Here is a 24,248-nt window from a genome sequence, read left to right on the forward strand (position 1 = left end):
TGCAGTGTTATGGTTTTAAATCTGGCTGAGACATTGACCAGATGTTATTCCCTTTTTGCTCCCCTCTCTATTTCAAACTATGTTTAAATATTAAGAAACAAAGTGAAATGTAGTTATCTGTATCCTAAACTACAGGTGTGAGTTTATCTCTACATGGGTCTGAGCCCCAGCGGCAGAGCCCCCACCGACGCAGAGTCCCGCTGCAGCCCTTGGCCTCCGGCTACCAGGCAGCGGACAGACCTCTCGCCTTCCCCTCCTGTGGGGAGGCAGACATCATGGAGGAATCCTCGGCTGAAGCTCCAGACTCCAGCACTCAAGATGATGTGCCTCCCCTCGGTGAGATCCAGCAACAACAGGGTCTGAAATTTCATCATACTTCTTATAATTTAATTATTTCAACTGTAACACTGGCCTATAAGTGAGAGAGGTCAGTCCTGTGGTGGTACTGGGCAGCTTACAGTTTGCGTAATGTGAACACACCACTGGTGCAATGAATCTTTAGAGCTGGGTATGTGGTCACGTTCTGTGAGAGCACTGATGTAGAAATCTGGCAGTTAAATCCAAAGTTCATTCCTGTTTACTTTTGAACTGATCTTGTGAAGTGCCAAGCATCTTCAATGTGCCTTGTGTTTTTCTGTCCAAATGGAGCCAGAGGCTAATGAAGCGACTGTATTCACTCATTTGAAGTAGCATGCTAATAAACCAAATTTTTCTTGTATTTTCTATTGTTGCCTTGAAACTATTCATTACCTAAGGTACTAGTTTGCTCCCAATGCCCTAATGTAAGGGTGAAATGAGTCTGCTCAACAGTTAAACTAAATTGTGTGACAATAAAATGATTAAGTGACTATGTCTTCTGGCTTTAAAGAGCCTCCTTAAAACTAAGGTTAAAGCTGCATTAATGAGCAGTAATGTGCAAGTTCACACTTCACAAGAGCTAGATTAAAGTTCAGTTCTCATAGAATAAAATGAACTAGTTCACAATTCACAGTTCCAAAAAACCTACAACTCATCCGTCTCCAGCCCACAATCACTTCCCAAACTAATAACTAATTATTATTGTATACAACCATAGAATCACAGACACTTTAATTTTAAATGGTAAGAAAAACTAATGCGAGTATATGTTTTGTATGTTTATATATGCTAACTTGCAGACACAATTTTCATAAAAATGTGAGATTGTTTTCAGTTTGAATCTGTACTGACTTGTTCATAAAAGTCCTTCAAACCTTCTACCAGTGGCTCTGGTGCCATAAATCCTTGGGTGCCACCATAAAACACAGTTCTTCTTCTTCTTGATGTTTTTTGGCAGTTGGAAAAAAACAGCTTTTTGGTGCAGTTGACTCTTCTATTGAGCAATTTAGCATCTTTCAGCTAATTGTTTTGGTTTTATGGCTGGCGACTTAGCTGTTTTGATTCACTCACTTTTGATTAGAGCAGTAACAGGAAGCTGTTTTCAGAGAAAAAGCTGTAAAAGTCTACCATAGCAAACAGTTAAGGTTAGCAGCTAGGAGGTGAACCAAGTCAACCATTTAGCAGCTAAACAGCCAGATATTTAGATGGCCAGAAACACACCGTTTAGCAAGCATTTAGTATTAACCTTGATATTATATTATGTTAATCCACTGTCATCCATTCTGGTCATCTCCAGCTGTGAAGGATGTTAATGTGCGGCTCGAGAGGGAAAGGTCAGAGGGCATCAGCACCCCGTCCAGAGACGACGACTCCACCCTGTTGAACCCGGGCACACACAGCAGCATCCTTGATGACAACACAAAGTCCGACTCTGGTCTCCCAGAGGTCAGTGGGGTCCACCCAGAGTCAATCTGCTTTCAGAGTTAATGGCGAGCTAAACACCCACTCATTCATCTGTCCACAATAAATGATGGATGAGAAGTAATTTAAAACAAGATAGTAGGCTCATCCTCTTTAATTTCCTGATTCTCTCTCTATTGTCTGCTCTCAGGGGAGGAGTAAATCCAGCGGCCTTTGCTTCAGCGATGGAAAGAGCCGCATCGACTACATCCTGGTGTACAGGAAGTCCAGCTCTCAGTCAGAGAAGAGGGAGATATTTGAGCGGAATATCCGTGCTGAGGGTTTACAAATGGAGAAGGAGGTAAAGAACATTTACACTAGCGGCTTATTTCTTTAATTCTATGAGTGGTCAGCTAAATCATCATGTTAGTATTGAACCTAAATACAAAAACATTAAAATCCACATTTCAACAGCTCATCCAAAACCACTTGTGCTGATTAATCCAATGCTTTTTGCATATTTGTTGCTATTTTAATAGATAATGACTCATATCTGTAACATTTTGTTCATATATCAGTCCATGCAACACATACACATTTTAGGCAGTTCTATCACAGACATACTATTACTATATTTAATTTAATTTGTATTAATTTACTAGAGTAGAACATATTAGCAAACAGCAAGACTAGCATTCATGTGGAGTTGTGTTTGTGTCCACTTGACAAATATAAGTCAATTGCTTTTGTAGCTCTGTTTTGGTCTCCACCAACTTATGAGGACAATATCCAGCTCTTTTGCAGCTAAATACTCCAGTATGTTAGCTAGCTGCTAACTTCGTCTGTGTGGCATTTGATGCTTCGCAGGTAGTGTACAGTGGGTTTATCAAAGCTGTTTGCTGAAAAATGCAGTAGCTGCCTGCTTCAGCTGGAGACTAAACCAAAACAGTAAAATTGCAGACTGTAAGACCAAAGAAACAGGCTAAAAGATGCTAAAACAAACCACTTAGCACCACAGAGCTTCAGAGGTCAAAATGGGTTCAAAGCTACATGTCACGGTTGTTTGTGTGATGTAGGAGAGCAATAAAATATATTAAATTTTATTAAAATGTTATTATTTGATTACATTTAGATTGGAAAAGGTGCGTTAAATGTGATATTCACCAGGTTAATGAATAAAATGAATAATGAATGATTTACCAGTTTCTAATGTTTTTCTCCTGTCCTTCACAAGAGTTCAGTTGGTAGGGATTTAGTGTCGTGCTCAAGGGCACCTCAGCAGGGTGGGGGCTAGAATCAGGCAGGTCCAACTGCAAAATGGCTTCTTAAACCACATAGACATCTGTATCTGCACATTTCTGCAGATACAGATACTCCTTAAATACTGGAACTGGAAAAAAAAAAAAATACAAGCTTGGTATGTTCCTGTGCTGACAGTGAATTAGCTTTGCTGTGATTACTGTGGCAAACCTGCAGCAGCATTCATAGCGTGCAACATGAGCAACATCAATATCAATTTGTGTGAAGATGCAGTTTAATGCTCAGTCCTATAATGCATGTAATCTCAATTTTAAAATGCTCTGAGCCTTTGTGCCCAGCCTTACGAGGTCTGACAGCTCAGTGCTGTTTCAGTGTTCGTCGGTGAGCTACCTCTCATTCAGCCCAAACAAATGTGCTCACAGCAATTTTCTCCCCTGCTGCTTTCTTATTTAGCAGAAGTGTCACTTGAAAGAGTAGAAAATGTGGATGTTGTGATCTGTGTGTGTGTGAGTGTGTTGACTTCAGCACTATCTGCCAGTGCAGTAGCACCAAGGTCATCAGGATCTAGAATATGCTGGGGAAGATAATGGTTCTTGTCTCCTTCAACAGCCCACTTGTGTGTGTTTCTTGTGTGGAGTCATTTTGTTATTTTTAGGTCTCTTTCCGTTTAGCTCCTGATTCATGTACCTTTAGACTGACTCCCACTCAGTCAGGAAGTACAAACAGGTGAGGGGAATGGCAGATCTCAGGAAACATCATGTTGAGCATCAGAGTGAGAGCTGAGATTATATTTCATGGTCCTTCCGAGCTATCTTTGTTTCCGAGGTTACATTGTTTGTTGCGTGTGTGTTTGGCTTCTCCAGGCTTCCTTCACGAACAGTGACGTGATCTTTCTGAAGCTTCATGCACCATGGGATGTTCTCTGTCGCTACGCAGAGCTCATGAACATCCGCATGCCTTTTAGGTGAGACAACAAACACAAGAAACAAGTGTCTTATGGTGAGGAAAAAAAAACTTAAGACTCCATTTACGCCTGCATCAAAATGCATCTTGTATCCAGATTGTATCGAGATATGATTTTAGCTTTTCACATATGAGTTCGATTGAGATCCCATAGCTCTGTCCAGCTTATGTCACATCCCACAAAAAAAAAATTCTGCCACACGCTTGTTTTCTTCAGGCCTGGTATACGCCCACTTCCGCGGCCCAAATCTGGCCCATGTACAGCATGATTGTAGGATGCTACTTCCACATCTGGACCAATTCTGGCGCACACACAGAAAATATTCCGGCTGTCAGTCAATATCAGAGGATAACAGCCAGAGTCGGCCCAGATGTGGAATTACTGTAGATGGGCCAGATTGGCCCAAGGACGCAGGTATATGTTGGGCCAGAACGTTTCGCTAGAAAGAAGATGGTAGCCATCTGTGAAGCTGCGTGTTTGCTTGTTTTTCAAAGTGGGAGAAGAAGCTGGAATGCTAAAGGTGAAAGCAGAGGAGAATGCTGATTTATGCAGCTAGCTAGTGGCTAATGGCTGCTAGCTGCTGCCTCACTGGTTTACAACAGTTGCGCCTAATTATGTATTTCCGCGTACGTAGCTGTTGTATGTGGATATACAGCACAACGGCATTTACACTTGTGTTTCACGTGGTCACAATGTGTCCGTGGTTATGGACACATTGGATCACAATCAGTCCTCAAGCGTCTTGGTTGCATTTACACCTGGACTTTCATGTGGTCAAACACTGTCAAGCAATCCGATCACTCAAAACACATTTTTATGGCAGGTGTAAATGGGGTATTAAATGTAGCTTCTGGAATTACAAAGAAAAGTTATGTTAATATTCAGTGTTTAAATCCTGCATTGTTTACATCATGTTTGCCAGCTTTAAGTCTTCTTCTTCACTGCCTTTGTTGGTGCATTGTTTTTCCACATTACTGCCACCGACTGTTAATTAGTGGAATATCGTAAAACCAGAGGCAGGAATGTGTATTGTGTCACCCTTGTAAACAGGGACCCACCTTTAATATTTGTGCTATTAGTGGTATTATCATAGTAATATAAGCAGCAGTACTACTCGCAGAAGAATAAATAATGGTAGTAGTTGTAGTAGTTGTACCATTTATTATTATTATCATCTTTACTGTATTGTCACCTTATACAAAGATAATTATTCTCAAACCTCCATATTCCAGGAGGAAAATCTTCTACATGCACCGACGGCACAAGTTCATGAGCAGGTGAGTGTTGAGTCAAAGAGGCGACATTAAGATCTGATAAATTCTGCTCTGGCAGCTTTAACAGAAACTTCACCTGCAGGATGGAGAAGCGCATCAACAAATTTCGTGGCTGGCTTCCCCGCAAGCCCATGAAGTTTGACAACAACACGCTGCCTGACCTGGAAGAGAACGAGAGCTTCACCGCCCCCTTCAGTCGATCGAGGATACACCAGTGAGTTTCACAGATGTGCCCTTTAAAAAACTGGGACGTGATTTTAGCTTAATTTGCTTCTTCCATTTCCTCTTTCTGCACTTTTGCCACTTGAAATTCTGTCTGTCGCCTCTCTCATTCAATGGATTTGTAATAACTGGCTCTTTTCACCGCAGTTTCATCATCCACAACAAAGACACTTTTTTCAACAACGCCACCAGGAGTCGCATCGTCCACCACATCCTCCAACGGGTCAAATATGAGGAGGGTAAAAATAAGATGGGTGAGTCTTTCTCTGGATGGTACAACAAAGGACAGAAATATTTGAAATGGAAGGAGAATGGAAGCCAGAGGAAGAGTATCAGTGTCTGTAGGCGATGAACAGTGAGAGCCCTCATAGTAAAAACAATTATTCAATGTCCTTATTTAAATTTCAATCTTATCTTCATCATATTTTCAAGTCTGTCCTGTCCCACTACACCTCCAGACTCTGCTGCTTCAGGAACAAATGCTTCTTTTTCCCTCAAGTTCATCCTATTTCATCTTAAAATAAAGCCTGTAAAGGCCTGTAAGTAAATAATCTCTTCCTGCTGTCAGCTTTTCAAATAATGAAGTTTCAACAAATATGAACATGTAATTCATTCAAATAAACTGTAACACAACACAGATAGCAGGGGTCACTAATAGGTGGACCACGGCCTGGAGCTGGACCCAGACGCATACACCATAAATTATTGATAATTATTACATTTTGACAAAGCATTTCTATTTCTAACTAGCACAGCTTTTCTAGCAGTTACGGCACTGGTCATGTGACACGACTCAGCCAATCATCTCAACTCGAGAAGAGGGAAAGAAAGAGCAGAGGAGGATGTGTTAAAGCTCTTCAGTTGTGAAGATGTGTTAAAAACAGAAAGTCAAGATACACTTTTTATTTAATTTTTTTTAATTCAGCACTTTAGTATAATTTGTCAAAAGCCTTCTGTTATGTAGTTATTAGTTATTACAGCCGTTGTCCTTGAAATGATGAACATACAGTTATTATTGATGTATCACTCTTAAGAGAAAGTCATCGCTCCTGTTCCCCGGCCGGACCTGTGCTCCCCTTTGTTGTTGCTTGAACATGTTTGACTTTAAATTGAACATCCCCGTCATGTGGCCTTAACTGCTTTGTAGACCTAACATTGTCTCATTCATTACTCCTTACTTTATTCGACCTTTATCAACAATTTTCCCACTTATATTGCTGAATTCATGATGGTTCTTCACAGTTCTTTGGTATCATCGTCATCCGATCAGTGCAGCTCGCTACCTTTCTCCATTTTCTGTTGGCATAAAGATCAATAAAAGCTGAGTTTACTGATGAAGACTTTCAGTGGGTTACACAAGCAGTGCATTTTACAGACGCATGACAAGGCTTGTTGCATTTATGTACTTAAAGTTTTTTTAGTTTGCACAGATAGCTTTTGAATGATAGACATCTGTGTCCTCTCTTTCATGGCGCTCTCTTTTTGATTCCAGGGCTTAATCGTCTTTTGAGCAATAATTCATATGAAGCAGCTTTCCCTCTTCACGAGGTAATGTAGTTGATCTCCATTAAGCCATTCATTAATTCAATTCTGTTGTTGTCGCTCATGTGTAAAAAGAGGCACTTCCTTTCACTGATATTACACTGCATAGATTATGTTGGTCCATGTGTGTGTATGTGTGTGTTTGCACTTTAACAGGGGAGCTATCACAGCAAAAACTCCATCAGAACGCACGGGGCGGATAACCACCGGCACCTGCTGTACGAGTGCTGGGCCTGGTGGGGGGTTTGGTACAAGTACCAACCGCTGGACCTCATCAGGTAACTACATACGGATGTGTAAAGGGGTTTAAATGTCATATTTAAGGCAGTAAAAGAAGAAATACTAAATTACCTTCAGGTAGATCTTTTCTCAATCATGATCAGGATCAGGATTCACATCAGGATGTAGATCTGCTGTTTTACCAGATATAGTACATTTCTGTATGGATGCGTTGTAAGAAAAAAAAATCTAAGGACATTGAACCTGAAGAATTCTTTGTTTTGTTGCTGTTTCAGGAGGTATTTTGGGGAGAAGATCGGCCTATACTTCGCCTGGCTCGGCTGGTACACAGGGATGCTGTTTCCTGCTGCCCTGGTCGGCCTCCTGGTATTTCTGTACGGTCTCTTCACTTTGGACGACTGCCAGGTCAGGTAAACACACCTCCTCTCTTTTCTGATGTGTCTCTAGAGCTGGTAGTTGTACTGGAAGCATTTTAAACATTTTATGAATTTCTGTGGAATAACAAGCCTTATCTGCTTCATGTTGTTTTTACATTGTATGCTGCTCAAATGTTCATTCAGTACAGATGAGATACTCAATTTGTTTAGTGACAAAATAAAGCAATTTTTTCCTCAATGCAAAATTAAAATAAATATGTCTATAAAAATATCTGCATCAAATATATCTTCTAATGGATATCAACACTTAAAATAAAATATAAATGTAAAATACAGGACTTTTAAACTTATTAAGCATTCCATGGTTAAAATACATGTAAATGCTTAATAGGTAAATGCAAATGTCCTCTGTCATCACTTATAAGATAGTGTCTGAAACACTGCAGTGCTGTAGAATAAGAATGTGTGGACACATTTTTTATTTTTTTCAGAAGAACAATATCATTTTATCAACAACAGTGCAGATACACATGGTCCATGCACTTTCAAGCAGTTAGTTTATTCGTTTTAAAAACAAAAAACAAAAAAAAAATTATATTTCAGTTTCTGTTGTTTTGAACCAAAAAAAGCAATTATTAAAATAAGTATTAAAGAACTAAATAAATCAGAGGATCACATTAGAAGAAACTGTCCAGTTTTGGTGTTTGCACTTTTTTTTTTCCTTGCTGAATTAAAGAATGAAGAAAGGTAATCAGGTGGCACAGAAGTAACAGTAAATATTTCAAAATAAAAGCCAAGAGGATAAAATGGCCCTTCTGTGAGCACAGATGGATAAATAAAGATCTCTTTTTTGTTTTGCATTAAGACATGAAAAATATTTTATCTAAAGTGTATGATGTGTGGTGTGTTATTTAGTTGCATAGTGGGAATGAATAGCCTAATTAATTCATATGTGAAAATACAGTGTGGTCCGTCCCAAATAGTGCTGTCTAAAGTGACCAGCAGAGGTCCCCACGTGTTACCAAATTATTGTTCACCCTTTCACCTTGTAATAAGTCACCATATAAGTTAATTAAGCTATATCAAACTAACGTTTGCTGTTGTTCGTTCTTTGTTTTGTAGCCAACACTACAACCTCAATTCTGAAATTCATCAGTTGTCAGCCAGACATTACGTAGTGGAAAAATCATTCTGCCAAAGTGCTATTGATCATTATCATATTTGCTGTAGGCAGGCTTTTAGGCTATTTATGTCATCATTAAGAGCAAAATAACCGTAAGTACATATATTGTAGCTATTTTAGTGTTGGCATTAGTTATACTTAGCATTAGTAGTCTCGAGGGTAGAGTTCACAGAATGAGTTTCAACATACACCAGATTTTAAAGAAAATAATTCAAATTATAGATATTCTTGATTTAACCTTGGTTGGGTTCTTCATAACAAACAAATTATCTGTCTGTCGTTCTGTGCTTGCATAATTTTACAGTTTCATAGAATGCCTCTGCTGTCTTCTTGGCTTTTATTTTGACATATTTGCATTGACTTCTGTGCCACCTGATTACCTTTTCTCATTCTTGAATTTAACACAGAAAATTAAAAGAATAAAGAAATTAGCAAATTGAACCATTTCTTTCAATTTGATGTTCTAGTTTTTTAATTCTGACAACCAAAACAAACCTTCTAAATACACTCTAATTTACACACACACACACACACACATACTGCTTGTGTTTTTCCAGACAGCTCAAAGTTGCATTACTTTGTGTGTTTGTATGTTGCCCTATGACACTGTAAAACCAGCTTTACCAGAATTTGACGAGCGTAATGTTCGTTTTTCTCCAGTAAAGAAATCTGTCAGGCCACTGACATCATCATGTGCCCCATCTGTGACCAGTACTGCCCCTACCTGAGACTGTCTGACAGCTGTATCTACGCCAAGGTACTGTCACCACGGCAAGAGGACACAGTGTTCCCAACAGTTGTGCTCATGGAAAATGTATTATTGGCCAACAAAGTTTATCAATATGTGACTTTTACTCTAAGTGATAAAGCACATTAACGGTCGATTGAAAATAACTCCGGTGCCAAAACGTGTTCAAAGCTGCATTTGTTGTTTCGGAGATAAATCTTAGCTGTGAACTGTGTGAAATTGCTTCTAGCTGTTTTTTTAGTATCACGTTCCTTTCTTCATTTCAGGTCACACATCTTTTCGACAATGGGGCGACTGTCTTCTTTGCTGTATTCATGGCTGTTTGGGGTAAGTTTACATTTCAGTATGACCTCTAACCACCACATATGTCACTGTGTTCACCAGCTGGTTGCTAGTTGGTAAGTGGCAGGTAACAAACTGTACAGCTGGTTTATCAGAGCCTGCTGCTGCTGGAAATGACACAGAAGAGAGTGAAACAAAACATTAAAGTTATGGACCATAGAACAAAAACAATGAGCCGAGATGTGCTAATACACTCTGCAGAGCTGAGGGGAACTACAAAGTTCACTGTGTTCGTCACTATGGGCAACAACTTTCACATTACACATCGTCATTTCACCTGTTCTCAAGTGCAGCTTTAACTTGTCACAATAGCAGCATCCTGAAAAGCTTCGAAAATGTTGTTATTATTAAAAAGGGGGAGAAACATCAGCTAAAAACCTAACTATTAGCGCTCCATTCACAAACTGGTTTGTGAATGGAGCAAAACAAAGTTTGTGTTGCATGTAGATTACACTTTGTTTCAGAGGGATGCATTTCATTCAGTCTATTTGTCATGAAGCTAAATGTCCCCATTTTTATTGACTTTTGGTAAATGCCAGAAGGGTCAGGAGCCTGTCAGCTCTGAACAAGATCCCAGGGTATAGAAGATGCAAACAGAGAGTTTGTGGATTCATATTCTTCAACTGCTGCCGATACTGCAGGTGATGACGCAGCAGCAGCACCATCAAATAGCTGATAGCTGGTTTGTTTATAAATGTCTGGGTGGAAAGTTGAGGAGGCTGGAGAAAAAACAAAAGAAAGAAAAATGAATCTTAAGTGACTGTGCTGTAGAAAAGAATACACAGCTAAAAGATATTAGAAAATCTTCTTTCTATTTTTATATCATCTATTTCACTGATGTCGTCTCTGGCACAGGTCAATTTAACAAAGTGACTGACACAGCAGTTTTCATACTGTGGCAGATGAGAGAGGTTTCATCCTGTGACCTTCACAGTTCAGTTCTGGTGCTCTCAGTTAATAACCCACATTCATTAGACCTCATGCCGTCTTATCATCTGTAATCTGAATAATATGGAAAATCAGAGCTGGAGGCTTAAAATCAATGATTTGTATTTGCATGCTGATTCCTGCCTTTGAAGGGTTAAGTACTATCTTTTAATGCTACTTAACTGCTCATGGACCTTTTTCATTCAGATCATATTGATTCCATCAATATTGATATTCAGTATTAATAAAACTATATTGATAAAACTCAACAAAATAAAACATGTTGTCTAATAACAAAAATATTAACATTCAAACTTTGTCAGTGGTAAAACTGTGAAACCAACCACACAAACAGCTGCAGCAGTAAACTGAATGCTCACCAGTGAGTTTGTGAGCAGTGCCTGGGTGTTTGAGGGCCTTTTGTACACTGTTGTCAAACCTCCAACATCTCAGCATGAAGAACAGAACTAAACACAGCTGGAGGGCAAAGGTCAACACGCCCAGCACGATGATGGTGTTGTTAACTGTTGAGGCTGAAGAGGAGATGAGATGGTTTTGATTGCCATAAAGTAAACTACACGAGAGATTGAATCTCAGTGTGATTGATTCATGTTTTATGGTGATTTGCAGATATAGTGGAACTGAATTTAGTTTTTTTTTAAAACATTAGAAGACATTACCTTTAAAGGTTGCCTAGGTTACTAAAATCAAAAGTAGATCCCCTATAATTTTGAAAGTATGACATTTTTTCCGAGTGCTACAGTACCAGCTGATGAGAGCTGTGATGCTGACTCCCAGTGGGTGACCTCTGGCAGGGAGAAGCCCCTGGTCAGGTTCTGGCTCTGGACAAACCCCATCAGTCAGACGCCTCAGCACCTCAGGAGAGTTCCTGTGCAGCCAGGCAGAGGTGTCAGCCTGTGTTTACTCATATGACAATGATTAAAGCTATCAGACCTGTTTTTTATTTGTTTCAATTTGACTTTGAAAATAAGTTAAAGTGACAGGCTGTGCTATACTTAGTAATGTTGTATTTATGAGTGGAGTACTGCCTTAAAAATATACAATAACATAAAGGAAAGAAAATGTTGTGTGACACTGTAAAACAAACTACTTAAAGTTAGGGAAAGAATTCAACAGATTAAACCTGCAACCTCACAGCAAACCACCATCTACTCTCCAACTAACGACTCACCTGTCTAGAGCCAAGAATTCAAGAGCTCAGAGCAACATCTTTCATGTACATTAGTATTATGCATTATTTAAGATTTGTAGTCTGGTTGATAGATTGATACAACATATATATGCATTATTACACACACACATTTCCATGCAGAGATCAGCCAATAATTAACATGCCAAACGAGGACAAGCTCACAAGACTTAAGTTGTTTTCACAGCTGCACAGACATGCAGAGTCCTCTCTGATGTCTGCAAATACTTTAAAACACTCCAGTTTAACATTTCCATCCCGGTTAAAAGACTCACTAATATACTGACCTTACAGTCGCTGCTGCTTGACGTTGGAAGCTGCTGTTGCCTGCTGCCGTCCGAATGTTTAAGGTTCAACTGCAGCAGGGAATCAGCTCAAATCCCTTCGTTAAGGTTCCTCAGAAGTGTGCTCCCCTGCTGGCTCCATGTGGGAAGCAGTGCCTTTCGCAGACAGCTAAGCCTTCACATTCAGAACATCTGAGTCTGCTGTGTGTTCAACGGGGATGTGGGCAAGATAGAGAACATAAACTACAGGCATGTGTTTGAAATGCCGAGGGTACGGGCCTCTGATCAGAGCGAAGTCCCTGCAGAAATACTGCTGTAGAGGCAGGTAAACATGCAATAAGTAAGCTATCCATAGGACTTTGTTCAGCAATGCTTGCCTGTCTGCCTGACACTGGGAGGGATCTCTTATATGGTAATGAGAGTAAATTTCATTACACTCTATAAACATTGGAGCTTCAGTGTCACTTTGCCCTGTGACTATTTGACCATCTCTTTCGTTTTTACTAATCAGTCAGAAATGAGCCTCACCTTTTGATGTCACATGTGGGATATTGGTTCCTGTCTGAGGGGGAATTAGGGTGTAAAACAATAGATGTCCAACACCTAGTAAAATATTAACATACTTTTTTGACCAATGTTGCAGTTCACTCCAACAGGATGATAGTATTTTGCAAAACTTTGTGTGTTTTTATTATTTTTTTTACTACTGGAAAGAAAAGAGGAGAAGAGTGTTAACATGTCCATGTGTCTTAATGAGCCACAGTGCAACAGACTGCAGTTAATTATTGTGACAGTTTGCACAGGATGCTGCTATTGTGCCAAACTCTGCAGAAACAGGTGGCAATATCACAGAATATGAGTGAGTGGTTAATGGCAGAAGAAAAAATATATGAATGTCAACAAACCTGTGAAAAGCATTAAGTGAATTGAAGCAATATATATGAAAGACAAAAAACTATACATATTAGCAGAATATATGCATGGCAACAAATATTTGAATGGCAGAACACAAATAACTGAAAAGTCTGAGTGACACTAAGTAGCTCCTGGCAGTGTCTCACACCCTGTCACTGCAATTCATTCACTGACATGCTAAATATTGAACCACAGCCCTGAGTGATGATCAGCAGCTCAAACAAGCCCAGCAGGTTTCAGAGTAATGCCATCTGCAGATCAGTTAAAAAGGCTTAAAGTCATTCAGAACTAGCGTTCATCTCTGATATTCAGCATGGAAACTTTTAAAATATCAAGAATTATGAATGGAGTTTGGTGTGTTTCGATACAGCGTGATCTACAGCGTTTCAGTTTAGTTAAAGTCAGAGCTGATTCTGAATGTATCCTTTTTAATAAACGATTCAGGACACTGAAAAGAGCTTTTCACATCGCTCGTCTTTCATCTTGTTGTTTTGGTTTAAAACTAAAACTTAATTGTTTTAGTTCACTCTTGCCACTGTCATCAATCTTATTTCCAGCAACAGCAAGTTACTATTTTCAACATGATCCAAAGTGAATGTTCCTGTGTACTATATAAATACGGAGCACATGCTGCCAAAACATCAAAATACAAAAATAAATCTGCATAAGTCTGCATGTTGTATACAACTCAGGGAGTTTTACCCTGAAGGTCTTACCAGAAATCTATTATTGGAGTATTGGACCTTATGTGGAGTGAGGAGTACTGTGATCAATATGTTTTAACAATGACACAAATAGTCACTTACAAACTCCTGATGATGTGTTTCAGCAACGGTCTTCCTGGAGTTCTGGAAAAGACGCCGAGCTGTCCTCGCTTACGACTGGGACCTCATTGACTGGGAGGAAGAGGAGGTAAAGCAGTTCACTCCATTTCAGATTTGGTATTTCGGCATCTGTAGCTAATCTGCTCCCTCCCAAGTGTAATGAATGTCTTGAGAAGAAGAGCGAAAAGAAAATTTGCTGCCATTTCCTTCTCTCTCCTCAAAATGCTTCACAGTTGGATTTAGATAACTTGTTGCTCTTTGGATCTTTCACTTCTCCCAAAGAGATTTCTAAGCAGTGGCAGTATTTCCTTCACAGCAGCTCTGCCCTTGAGAAATCTTTGCCTACTGATGTCTTTTTTCAGCCTGTCAGTATATTTTTAAAAAGTGGGATTGTTGTCCTGAGAGCCTGCACCCAGAGAGTCTGTATCAAATCTATGAGTCACTAAACATGCACAGTTTTAATGCTTGTACAATGACGACTATTACAAACTCAAACACCCACACGGCCGTTGGTGTAATTTGGTTGTGTCAGAAATTTTGGTGAGTTCATAATGTTCTTGCCTCCAGCCATGGTCTGTCAGTCATATCGAGCTGGAAAATGTGACAAATTTGACAGGCTGTTGTTGGTGGGTGTGAAAGTGACTCAGTCTCAGTCAGATTTGAACAGAAGACAAGACAGAGATGAAGAACTCTCTGACTCCAGTTCTTGTTTGTCCCATCGGAAGCTTCTTGAAATAAAGATGGCTTACTGTACAGTTCACCTGTAGCTTCATTATGAAATAGGTGGTTTCATTGACACTAGGTCAACAGCTGCACTTGAAAATGCGGATATGAATGCACCAAATAAATCAGCATTCAGCTTAAATGATGTGCATTCTTGCATACTGTCTATATTTACAACATTACTGCAACCAAGCCTTTGTGTTTTACAACATAATGAAGCAAATGTAACTATACTCCAAGCACAATATTCAGCACAGAGAATGATTATAAATGTATGGACCCCCAAAGTGTTTTTCATTACATAAATACAGTGGAAACCAGAAGTCTAAGACCACTTTCCCATTCTGACCGCTGTGTAAATATGACATTATGAAATACATTTCTATACAAATCACTAAATTAAAATATATAAATGAACCACATAATTGTGAAATAGATATTTATAATGTCACATTTTTTTTGACTGCAGATGTTTTGGCATAGGGTTAGTATAGGTGGTCCCTGCCTCCTCACCTTTTAGCTAATCACATGACCCCCTTCCTCCCAAGCTTAAGGTTCAACAACATTCAACAAATTTAGCCAGTTAGCGCTTGTTAGCTAGGGCAACAACAACACTAGAAAGCACAGAAACAATAACTAATCTCTCCTTTTATTTAACTGCAGGGCTGCATATGTTAGCTGCCGAACTGGTTTCACTTATGTCTGCAGTGATGTGTTTTCTCTTGATGTTCCCCAGAGAAACAAATGACTGTGATGAATAAATACACACAATAAAAACACAGTCTGAAGCTTGTTAGATTCCACTGTTATAAAAAGTGACATTATGTGCCATTATGAAAAAAAAGATTTTTGACAAAAGGCATTTTGAAATAAAAGTTGCTTTTAAGACTGTTATCATGAAACTAATGATGAAATGACATTTCATTATAATCTGAAATAGTAAGGTGAAATTCATAATTTATTAAATTTCATAGTTTATTGGTTCATTTATATAATTTGCTAATTTATTCATATTATTATTTCTTTTTTAAGGTGTTATTTATTTATTTATTCAGTGTTGAACACCCTGGGGCTGCAACTGAATGAGCTCACATTAAATTACACCAAGTCATTAATGAGAAAGTACCAAGTCACTGGACCTAAAAAGATTGCCTCTGCAATAATTTTCAAAACAATTATTTCTCCAACAAGGAATATTAACGAAGTCCATGCCCATATAATAAGCTGATTACTTGGTACCGACATATGATTGAAATATTCAAAACTTAATTCTGCTTTTCCATCCATTTTCCATCATTTCTTCCCACATTTATTTTGCTCACATGTGTCTTGTCCATTGTTTTTCAGGATGAAATACGTCCCCAGTTTGAGGCCAAATACTCCAAGAAGGAGAGGATGAACCCCATATCTGGAAAGCCTGAGCCTTACCAAGCCTTCACCGACAAATACAGTCGCCTCGTCGTCTCAGCGTCCGGGATCTTCTTCATGGTGAGTGTCAGGGCTAAATAAGTGCCGCCCTGACCTTTGTGTTTACCTTGTCCTACAGCCTTATTTTAATTTAAGTCTTGTCACGTGATATGTGGTAATTTATCAAATGCTGCTTTCCATCTTTATGCAGATGATACAGTTTTCCATTGCTCATCCCCTTCAGTAGTACAAACCCTTAAATTCCTGCATTGTGCCTTTCAGTTCCATTTAATTCAGCTTAAGTTTGTGTTAAAAAAAAAATTCAAATTCAAGTCATTTTCAGATGGCAAAGAGTTATCATCTAATCTGCCTAAGATCTCAACTGCTCAAGGGGTTCAAATGGAAATGGTCACAGCATGTAAGTATTTAGGTATAATTACTGATCAAAATCTGTCATTCAAATCACACATTGAAAACATTGTTTCCAAACTAAAACTTAAGTTAAATTTCTTTTGTAGAAATAAATTCTACCTTCTTTTTACCTTTGTTGGATTACAGTGATCTTCTCCTTTTGAATGCACCTGACCAGTTCCTAAAGATACTGTATACCATTGTGCTTTTTGTGGCTGTGGCAATCTCTTACACCACTGTATGCTATTGCTAAGTGCTAGTTGGATGTTGGTCCCCAGAGTTGGTACGGAATTAGGCTAGAGAGCTTGAACTTGTCAGAGCTGATTACTATGGGGGTTTTAAGTCAATTTTAAAGGATCGAGACAATAGTGCTCTGATTGCTCCCATATTTTTACTGAAATTGTTTTATAAAATTGTACCTGTTCATGCATCAGAACTGGATCTTTGTCCTTGACCTTGTATTGTGTATAAACTGGATATTATGTCCACTCCTTTCTACAATTTGTCTGTTTATTGTTCTAACATTGCTGACACTGCTCTGTTGGCCAGGTCACTCAAAATCTTAAATAAAAGGATATTAAAAAATCTACCTACAGTATTTTCTACCGTTCTGTCTGTATGTATATTTTATAGTCGAAGTGTCGATTTGAAATTTATTGTTATAAGTAGTAGTAATCATTTTTTCATGTCACTATGATGTCACAGATACTGGTGGTGATCGCCGCTGTGTTTGGCATCGTCATCTACCGTGTGATCACCGTCAGCACCTTTGCCGCCTTCGGCTGGGCTCTCATCAGGAACAACTCTCAGGTGGCGACCACGGGCACGGCAGTCTGCATCAACTTCTGCATCATCATGCTCCTCAACGTGGTGAGTATCTGCTGTCGGCCAACAGCAGCGGCGCAGGGATGACCTGGGATATGAAGGGGTCAATCAACATATGAATTCCAGGGGGATGACAGTCATAACACTTCACAACCAAAACACAGCGATACAAAATAACATATAAATATATTTATAATCATTTTACATTATAACCTTGTGTTTTTTTTTTTTTTTTTCTAGCTGTATGAAAAAGTTGCTCTTCTTCTCACTAATTTAGGTAAGTCGACTGCAGCAGTTGATTCAGTGTGCCTGAAGCTGAATACTCCCCAATACCCAGCAATACTTTTTGCTGGGGTCAGATGACTTTGATCCAACACTTTTTTTTAATCCATACTGTTGTCGTCTAAACTAATCTCATGTTGTAGTTGCCCACTTTACTCAAAGTGTGTGAGTTCTGCATGTATGTGTGGACGATCTCCACATCTCTGTATCTCGTTTTATCCGTTCATGCCACCGTTCCTCGTTTCTCTCTCCGTACATCCACAGAGCAGCCGAGGACAGAGTCAGAGTGGGAGAACAGCTTTACCCTCAAGATGTTCCTTTTTCAGTTCGTCAACCTCAACAGTTCAACTTTCTACATCGCCTTTTTTTTGGGAAGGTGAGGAAGCCGTGCAGATATAGAGTACAACCGGTGTTGCTGCAGAAGTGGAGTGATTAGGTTGTAAATTTCAATCTTCTTGTAACAACAATAGCAGTGATAACAGTAATACAGGCTATTTTTTATTTTGTAATACAATATGCTCAGTAAAAAATAAAGATGAAAAGTAAATGCAGAGAATTAAAAAGCAAAAATAAATGAGTTAATGTAAGAGAGATAGTGATCAATGATGGGACATTAACAGTGAGGATCCTGATCACGGCCATGAAAGATGTTTGCTTCAAAAATAAATTCACCAACAAAACTCAGTGAGTTCTTTGGATGAAACAGAACTGTAGTTGTGTTCATCATCTGTGTAGGGATGGAGACAGATAGGATATTTTTTAAATAGGCAAACAGACAGACCCCTGGGGCACACCACATGAAATATTTACTCTCTCGTCACAGGAGCCCCCCCCCCCCCAGGGACACAAAGTAGGTAAACCTTTCAAGTGTACCAGAAAAACCCAGCACAAGGTTCTTATCTCAATATGAAGATTTCAAAACCTAGAATAGATGTTTTATAGCTTTGAGCATCTCATCCACTCTGATACTTCTACAGCTTTAAGCAGAGGTATCTCTTAAAGTCAGATAGAGGTCAGAGGGTAGTCCACCTGTCACCTGACACTGTTATATTTCCCTGGTTGACAGATTCACAGGGCGGCCTGGTGCATATCTACGCCTCATCAATCGCTGGAAACTGGAAGAAGTGAGTCATTACTTTGCATCCCCATGGGACAATAACAGCAAAGCATTATGGAACCAAGTATTTCTAAATTGGACATCAAGCTATTACAGCATGCCCAACCACAAGGCATTTAACCCCCATCAGCAGTAAGCGCTGCTGCCAGCAGTACTTATGGGAACATGCGGGGAAATAACACACGCTGAAGTGGTCTAAGGGGACAATAGGCCTGAGCTGGTGCTTTTAGGTGCTGAGCTAATGTGCCCCCACTGGTTCCCCCGGCTGTAGGAATAGAAATGGAAAAATTCTCTGTAATGAGACATGTACGGTACAAGCGTGTCCTCAGTCAGCCATTTGTAGCCATGCAGAATCATGACTGTGCTGCGAGGGTTCAGTGCCTCCAATGAGCTGCTGAGCACTTACAAAAAAACCACTCTGAATATAAACTGGTGTTACAGTGCAGGTCTGCTGTGTATTTAATGTAAATTAGCTTATTTGCAAAAGTGCCCATGTGAGGTATTTCTATGCTGTACAGTACCTCACAGAGAAGAATCAATTTATTCCACGTGCACAAAAAACCATTATCAGTTAAAGGTCATCTATTAATGTTGGAAAAAGTTACAACCAGACACAGTAGTACAAATCTGAGCCCCACAGACACAGTGTGTCCCACATTCCTACTACATACTAATTATAAGCAGCCTTTGTGTACGTTGTGTGTTCATAATTGATAATTCAAAACAACTGAACACTTGTTTTCAATTATGTCATTGTCCCACAAAGCACCTGGATGTGGGAGCTGCTCACAGCTGCATAAACTTAAAACACTGACACAGCTAACTGCTAACTGTATTCATTATCTACTATGTACTGACCATTATAGTTTGTTTTGAATTTATATACAAGAAGTCAACATACTAGTACTGTTGTATTTACAGGAAATGATACAATATGTGCACAGTTCGATCCTACTTTGGAAAGCTGCTGCCAATTAAACTTCATAAAAAATGCTAAATGTTTGTTAGAAGGTTTAATATCTAGTGTTTGTTTTTTAAGATCTTTCTGGAGCTATTCTTATGCAGCGTTCTTCACTTCCATTTCCTCCTTCAGTAGTGGACATCCACAGCACAGTCAAATATAAAGCATCTTTTTGTTTGCACATTGACTCTTTGGGTTTTGTCACTTTTCCTCTCTTTTGTTTGGTGTTAGTATTTCCAACAGAGCAGTTTGATTAATGACACAACATGCATTTCCTGTTAGTATAAAATGGTCATTTATGTTGATTTGTTGTATACCATCACCAAACGTTTTTAAAGAATACTATGTAGACTAGTACATAGCTTGTACTATATTGTATATTGGGACACAGATAGAGCATGTGGTCATATGGCTGAAACACAGCAGCTTAGTAATAGTCTCTGTATAAACTCTGCTCCAATGTGTAAATGCTTACAACACCTGACAGAAGGAGGCGAGACTTTCTACAGTGATGCAGAATGCCTCCATTTTTGCTTACATTTTAAAAACACCACTGTTAGTAAGGGCGACAGTGAGATTTGGCCCTCTCTCTCTCTCTCTCTCTCTTTCTGTATCCTCGTTGCTGCAGTGCCACCCCAGTGGCTGTCTCATTGACCTCTGCATGCAGATGGGGATCATCATGGTGCTAAAACAGACCTGGAACAACTTTATGGAGCTAGGCTACCCGTGAGTTCCAAGCTTTTTCCTTTTAATCTTTATATGTCTCAGAACGGCTCTCACCGTATGAGCAGATGCGTTGCCTGAGATCCTCGGGCAAAACTCTGTTTTCTCTCTCTAAAACCAAAGGTGAATTTGCTATTAGAGCCCCCAGACTGTGGATGCCCGAGCAGTTGCCCCAGTATAAAACAATACTTAAAACATGCTTGTGTAAAGCAGCCTTTAATTATTGATTTCAATGCTTTTATCTTCGGTTTTTACTTTTGGTTTTATTTTCTTTTGTCTGTTTTATTGATTTTTATAGATTTTAATTGTTTTAACACATAATTGTATTTGCTAATTGACACATCTGACCTCTCTGTGTCTTTTATTGCTTTGTTTAGTTTTTATGTATGTATTTTATTATCATTATTATTATTATTATGTTTCTGACCAAACTGTAAATAATTAACAAGTAAAAAATATTAGTAATTTAACTAATTTAACAACATGGTAAACAGCTACAGTCAGATGTGGTATCAGTCTGCTGTATTCTTGATTTCAGAATAATAAGAGAGGAAATTAGATCCATTTTTTTCAATGGTTTCTGCCCCTTTCTGCTGTGTGTTTACTCTGGTGTTCATTTTCAAGGCTGATCCAGAACTGGTGGACGCGGCGGAGGCTGAGGAGAGAGCATGGACAGAAGGCCAAGGCCAGCTTCCCACAGTGGGAGAGGGATTACAACCTGCAGCCAATGAATGCCTACGGACTCTTCGATGAATACTTGGAGATGAGTATGTTGCACCGCAAGCACCGTATATACAATTTCTCTTACATGTTTAGTCCTGATAAAAAACTTGCCCACGTTAGTGCCACAACCTTTAATATCAGATTTACATTTTTAAGGTTATTCCAAACCCACTCCACAGTTTAATCTTCCATAATACAATTTTTGAACAGTAATACATTTTTTCATTTGGTGACCCAGCAGCTGCAGGGTCTGTTATGTAATTGTGACACTGATTTGCAGTGGATTGAATTTGAGCGGAGCTTTTCCCCCTGCTCTCCACAGCCTATTAATATTTCAAAATATATTTGTGTATAATATTTGTAATATTTTCATCTCTTTCAATTCAAGTAAACAAAGGAAGAAATTACTTGTAATATGAAAGGGGTCGGTTATTTTTGTGTCTTTCAACTCATTGTTTTGGTTTTTGGGAACTTTAGTGTTTCAATGTCCTCATCAGGTTCATTTCTGGATGGAGAAGGCAGCTGTTTTCAGTGAGCAAGTTCTGATAAACTTACTGTACACTGCCTTCCCAGTACCAAACAGCAGACAGACAAAGTTAGCAACTATCTGGTGAACATATCTGAGCATTTAGCAACTAACAGAGTCAGTGATTTCCCTCAGGAGTTAGCACAGACCAAAACAGAGCTAAAACAATTCACCAAATAGGCAAAAACACTCAAAATGAATGCTAATGCTAATGTTGCTCCATCCCACACAGAAGTGTAATATATGACATACAGTATATTTACCAATACCAAGAGTGATGATGCCATATATGTCACATTTATTATTATCACATATATACATCCTCTGAATGTATCAATATATAGGTTTATAACATATAGGAAATATTCATAGTAAAATTTGTATATCCACACATAGTAAAAAATATCTATATGATGAATTTTTTTTATGGTATAACATGTTGCAACCATATATTTAATTTACATATGTAAGTTTATTAAAACAACATACATATTAAAATTCTATATGTTTATATGTTTTTCTTATTAATTCATTGAAACTCATTCACTTATTAATTTCAAACATGAACACCACTGCATATAATATCAACATATATTAATGGATGGATGTATACACATGCATATACATGTATAAACATACATACATAAACATATATATGGGGTTGACATATATGTCAATAAATTAAATTATTCAAATTTCTAATATGTTTCATATATAATTTTAACACTTCTTTTATATGTACAAATATGTCATATATCTAAATTAAATATATGTAAATGTAACAACATTTGCGTATTGAGTGTTTGCGGAATGTGTGAATATGCGCTTGTTGTCTAACATGTTACTCTTGATGAACACATGAGGACCTGGGATCTAAAGGCTTTTTTGTGTTGTGTTTCAGTCTTACAGTTTGGCTTCACCACCATCTTTGTGGCAGCTTTCCCTCTGGCCCCTCTCTTAGCACTGCTCAATAACATCATTGAGATTCGTTTAGACGCCTACAAGTTTGTCACACAGTGGCGGCGACCTCTGCCATCACAAGCCAAAGATATAGGTACATGAAATATGATATATTTAGTGTGTCACAAAAGATTGCTTTCCTGTTTTCTATGAAAGTGGTATAAAACTGAACACGTTTGCTTGTGGCAGGGATCTGGTATGGCATTCTGGAAGGCATTGGCATCTTGTCTGTCATCACCAACGCCTTCGTCATCGCTGTTACCTCAGACTTCATCCCTCGCCTTGTTTATGCCTACAAGTATGGACCTTGTGCTGGTCAGGGCCGAGCAGGCGAGGGGTGAGTGACAGCCAAACAAATGAAACGCTAATTTTTATTATTCTGATTTTGTATTACTGATTCTATAATAAGTGCTGCATAAAATTATTTCTCGTGTGATCCTCAGGTGTATGATGGGCTATGTCAACGCCAGTCTCTCAGTGTTCCGGGTGTCTGACTTTGAGAAGAGATCGCAGCCCAGGACTAATGGCTCCAAGCTTTTTGGAGAAGCTGTGAAGTATTGCAGGTTCATGAGTGTGTCTGCGCCACAAGTTTTCCGTCTTCATTAAGCATAAGATGTTACAAATATATCATAAACTGTTATTTTTCTATGCCCTGATTAAGATTCCTACAAGTGTCTGTTGCACAAAAAAACAAACACCTGATGAATAGAAACTTTAGCTGCGAGTATTTGTGCAACCCCAGGATGGATTGCATGACCTATTTTGTGTGTGCTCATCCATCACTTTATTAATGCTCCCTATTAAGCAACACACAGGCTCCCACTGAGCTCCACATAAAATATGTTCAGAGGTAAACTGTAACTATAACCCAGAAGCTCGGCACAAGATTTTAGATGGTGAAACAAGCTGCAGCTAAAAACATGTTAATCCCTAATGTGACATTTAACAGATTTCTTGGTTGTGTACAGACGGATTTTTGTGTTGTGACCCACCAGGTATCGTGATTACAGGGAGCCTCCAGATTCGGCTGAGCCCTACTCATACACTCTACAGTTCTGGCACGTCTTGGCAGCCCGACTGGCATTCATTATTGTTTTTGAGGTCAGTGTTTTCAGACTATGATAAATGACTCTAGACAGCAGGCTGGGTCTGGAATTGGATTCCTTGATATCGTTTTGTCAATGATTTTTAGCTTTCTGTCACCAGCAATGAGCATCCATCTACATCATCTTCAACATTTTGCTTTAATTTGCTCTGAGCAAATAAAGGCATCAGCAGTTCAGAGGTCTGGTGATGATGTTTTAAATGTCTCATATTTCACACCTTCCCTGTGTTTTATCTGAAGTGTTGATATCCATTAGAAGATAAATTTGTGGTTTTAACCAAAAACCATCTCAGTGTAGTTTTACATCTCCTCTCTCAGGCTTCTCTCCGGAGCTCTAGTGACAACAGGTCAGTGAGCCAATCAGAAGAGAGGCTCTGAGCCATGCGTGTACCCCTTTAACTGACTGTCTCTTTTA

The 24,248-nt window shown here is 38.9% G+C and overlaps 1 protein-coding gene and 1 long non-coding RNA gene across 10 annotated transcripts in view; one reads left to right on the top strand and one right to left on the bottom strand.

Annotated features, from left to right (window-relative positions):
- Positions 1-24,248, top strand: part of LOC139634943 (anoctamin-4-like) — a 49,412-nt gene that overhangs the window by 21,489 nt on the left and 3,675 nt on the right. For 7 of the 9 annotated variants that reach the window (XM_071501724.1, XM_071501726.1, XM_071501728.1 and 4 more), the window contains 24 exons: positions 136-357; positions 1,655-1,803; positions 1,970-2,119; positions 3,882-3,982; positions 5,215-5,259; positions 5,339-5,470; positions 5,626-5,732; positions 6,971-7,026; positions 7,177-7,298; positions 7,536-7,670; positions 9,481-9,577; positions 9,835-9,895; positions 14,076-14,158; positions 16,141-16,281; positions 17,317-17,481; positions 17,677-17,713; positions 17,983-18,094; positions 18,785-18,842; positions 20,425-20,522; positions 21,144-21,286; positions 22,670-22,822; positions 22,918-23,065; positions 23,172-23,291; positions 23,724-23,829. In XM_071501724.1, the coding sequence (XP_071357825.1) occupies positions 136-357; positions 1,655-1,803; positions 1,970-2,119; positions 3,882-3,982; positions 5,215-5,259; positions 5,339-5,470; positions 5,626-5,732; positions 6,971-7,026; positions 7,177-7,298; positions 7,536-7,670; positions 9,481-9,577; positions 9,835-9,895; positions 14,076-14,158; positions 16,141-16,281; positions 17,317-17,481; positions 17,677-17,713; positions 17,983-18,094; positions 18,785-18,842; positions 20,425-20,522; positions 21,144-21,286; positions 22,670-22,822; positions 22,918-23,065; positions 23,172-23,291; positions 23,724-23,829 (2,741 nt within the window). The remainder of the gene's footprint in view (positions 1-135; positions 358-1,654; positions 1,804-1,969; positions 2,120-3,881; positions 3,983-5,214; positions 5,260-5,338; positions 5,471-5,625; positions 5,733-6,970; positions 7,027-7,176; positions 7,299-7,535; positions 7,671-9,480; positions 9,578-9,834; positions 9,896-14,075; positions 14,159-16,140; positions 16,282-17,316; positions 17,482-17,676; positions 17,714-17,982; positions 18,095-18,784; positions 18,843-20,424; positions 20,523-21,143; positions 21,287-22,669; positions 22,823-22,917; positions 23,066-23,171; positions 23,292-23,723; positions 23,830-24,248) is intronic. The other 2 variants (XM_071501725.1, XM_071501733.1) reach the window with 1 other exon arrangement.
- Positions 10,413-12,663, bottom strand: LOC139634945 (uncharacterized). Its single transcript, XR_011694101.1, has 4 exons — positions 12,335-12,663; positions 11,604-11,726; positions 11,218-11,370; positions 10,413-10,629 (listed from the first exon to the last, which is right to left on the bottom strand). It is a non-coding gene; the product is annotated as an uncharacterized lncRNA (long non-coding RNA).

The sequence above is a fragment of the Trachinotus anak genome, unplaced genomic scaffold (genome assembly GCF_046630095.1).
Source record: "Trachinotus anak isolate AG129_WGS33_773 ecotype Australia unplaced genomic scaffold, CSIRO_AGI_Tana_v1 ptg000018l, whole genome shotgun sequence".
NCBI lineage: Eukaryota > Metazoa > Chordata > Actinopteri > Carangiformes > Carangidae > Trachinotus > Trachinotus anak.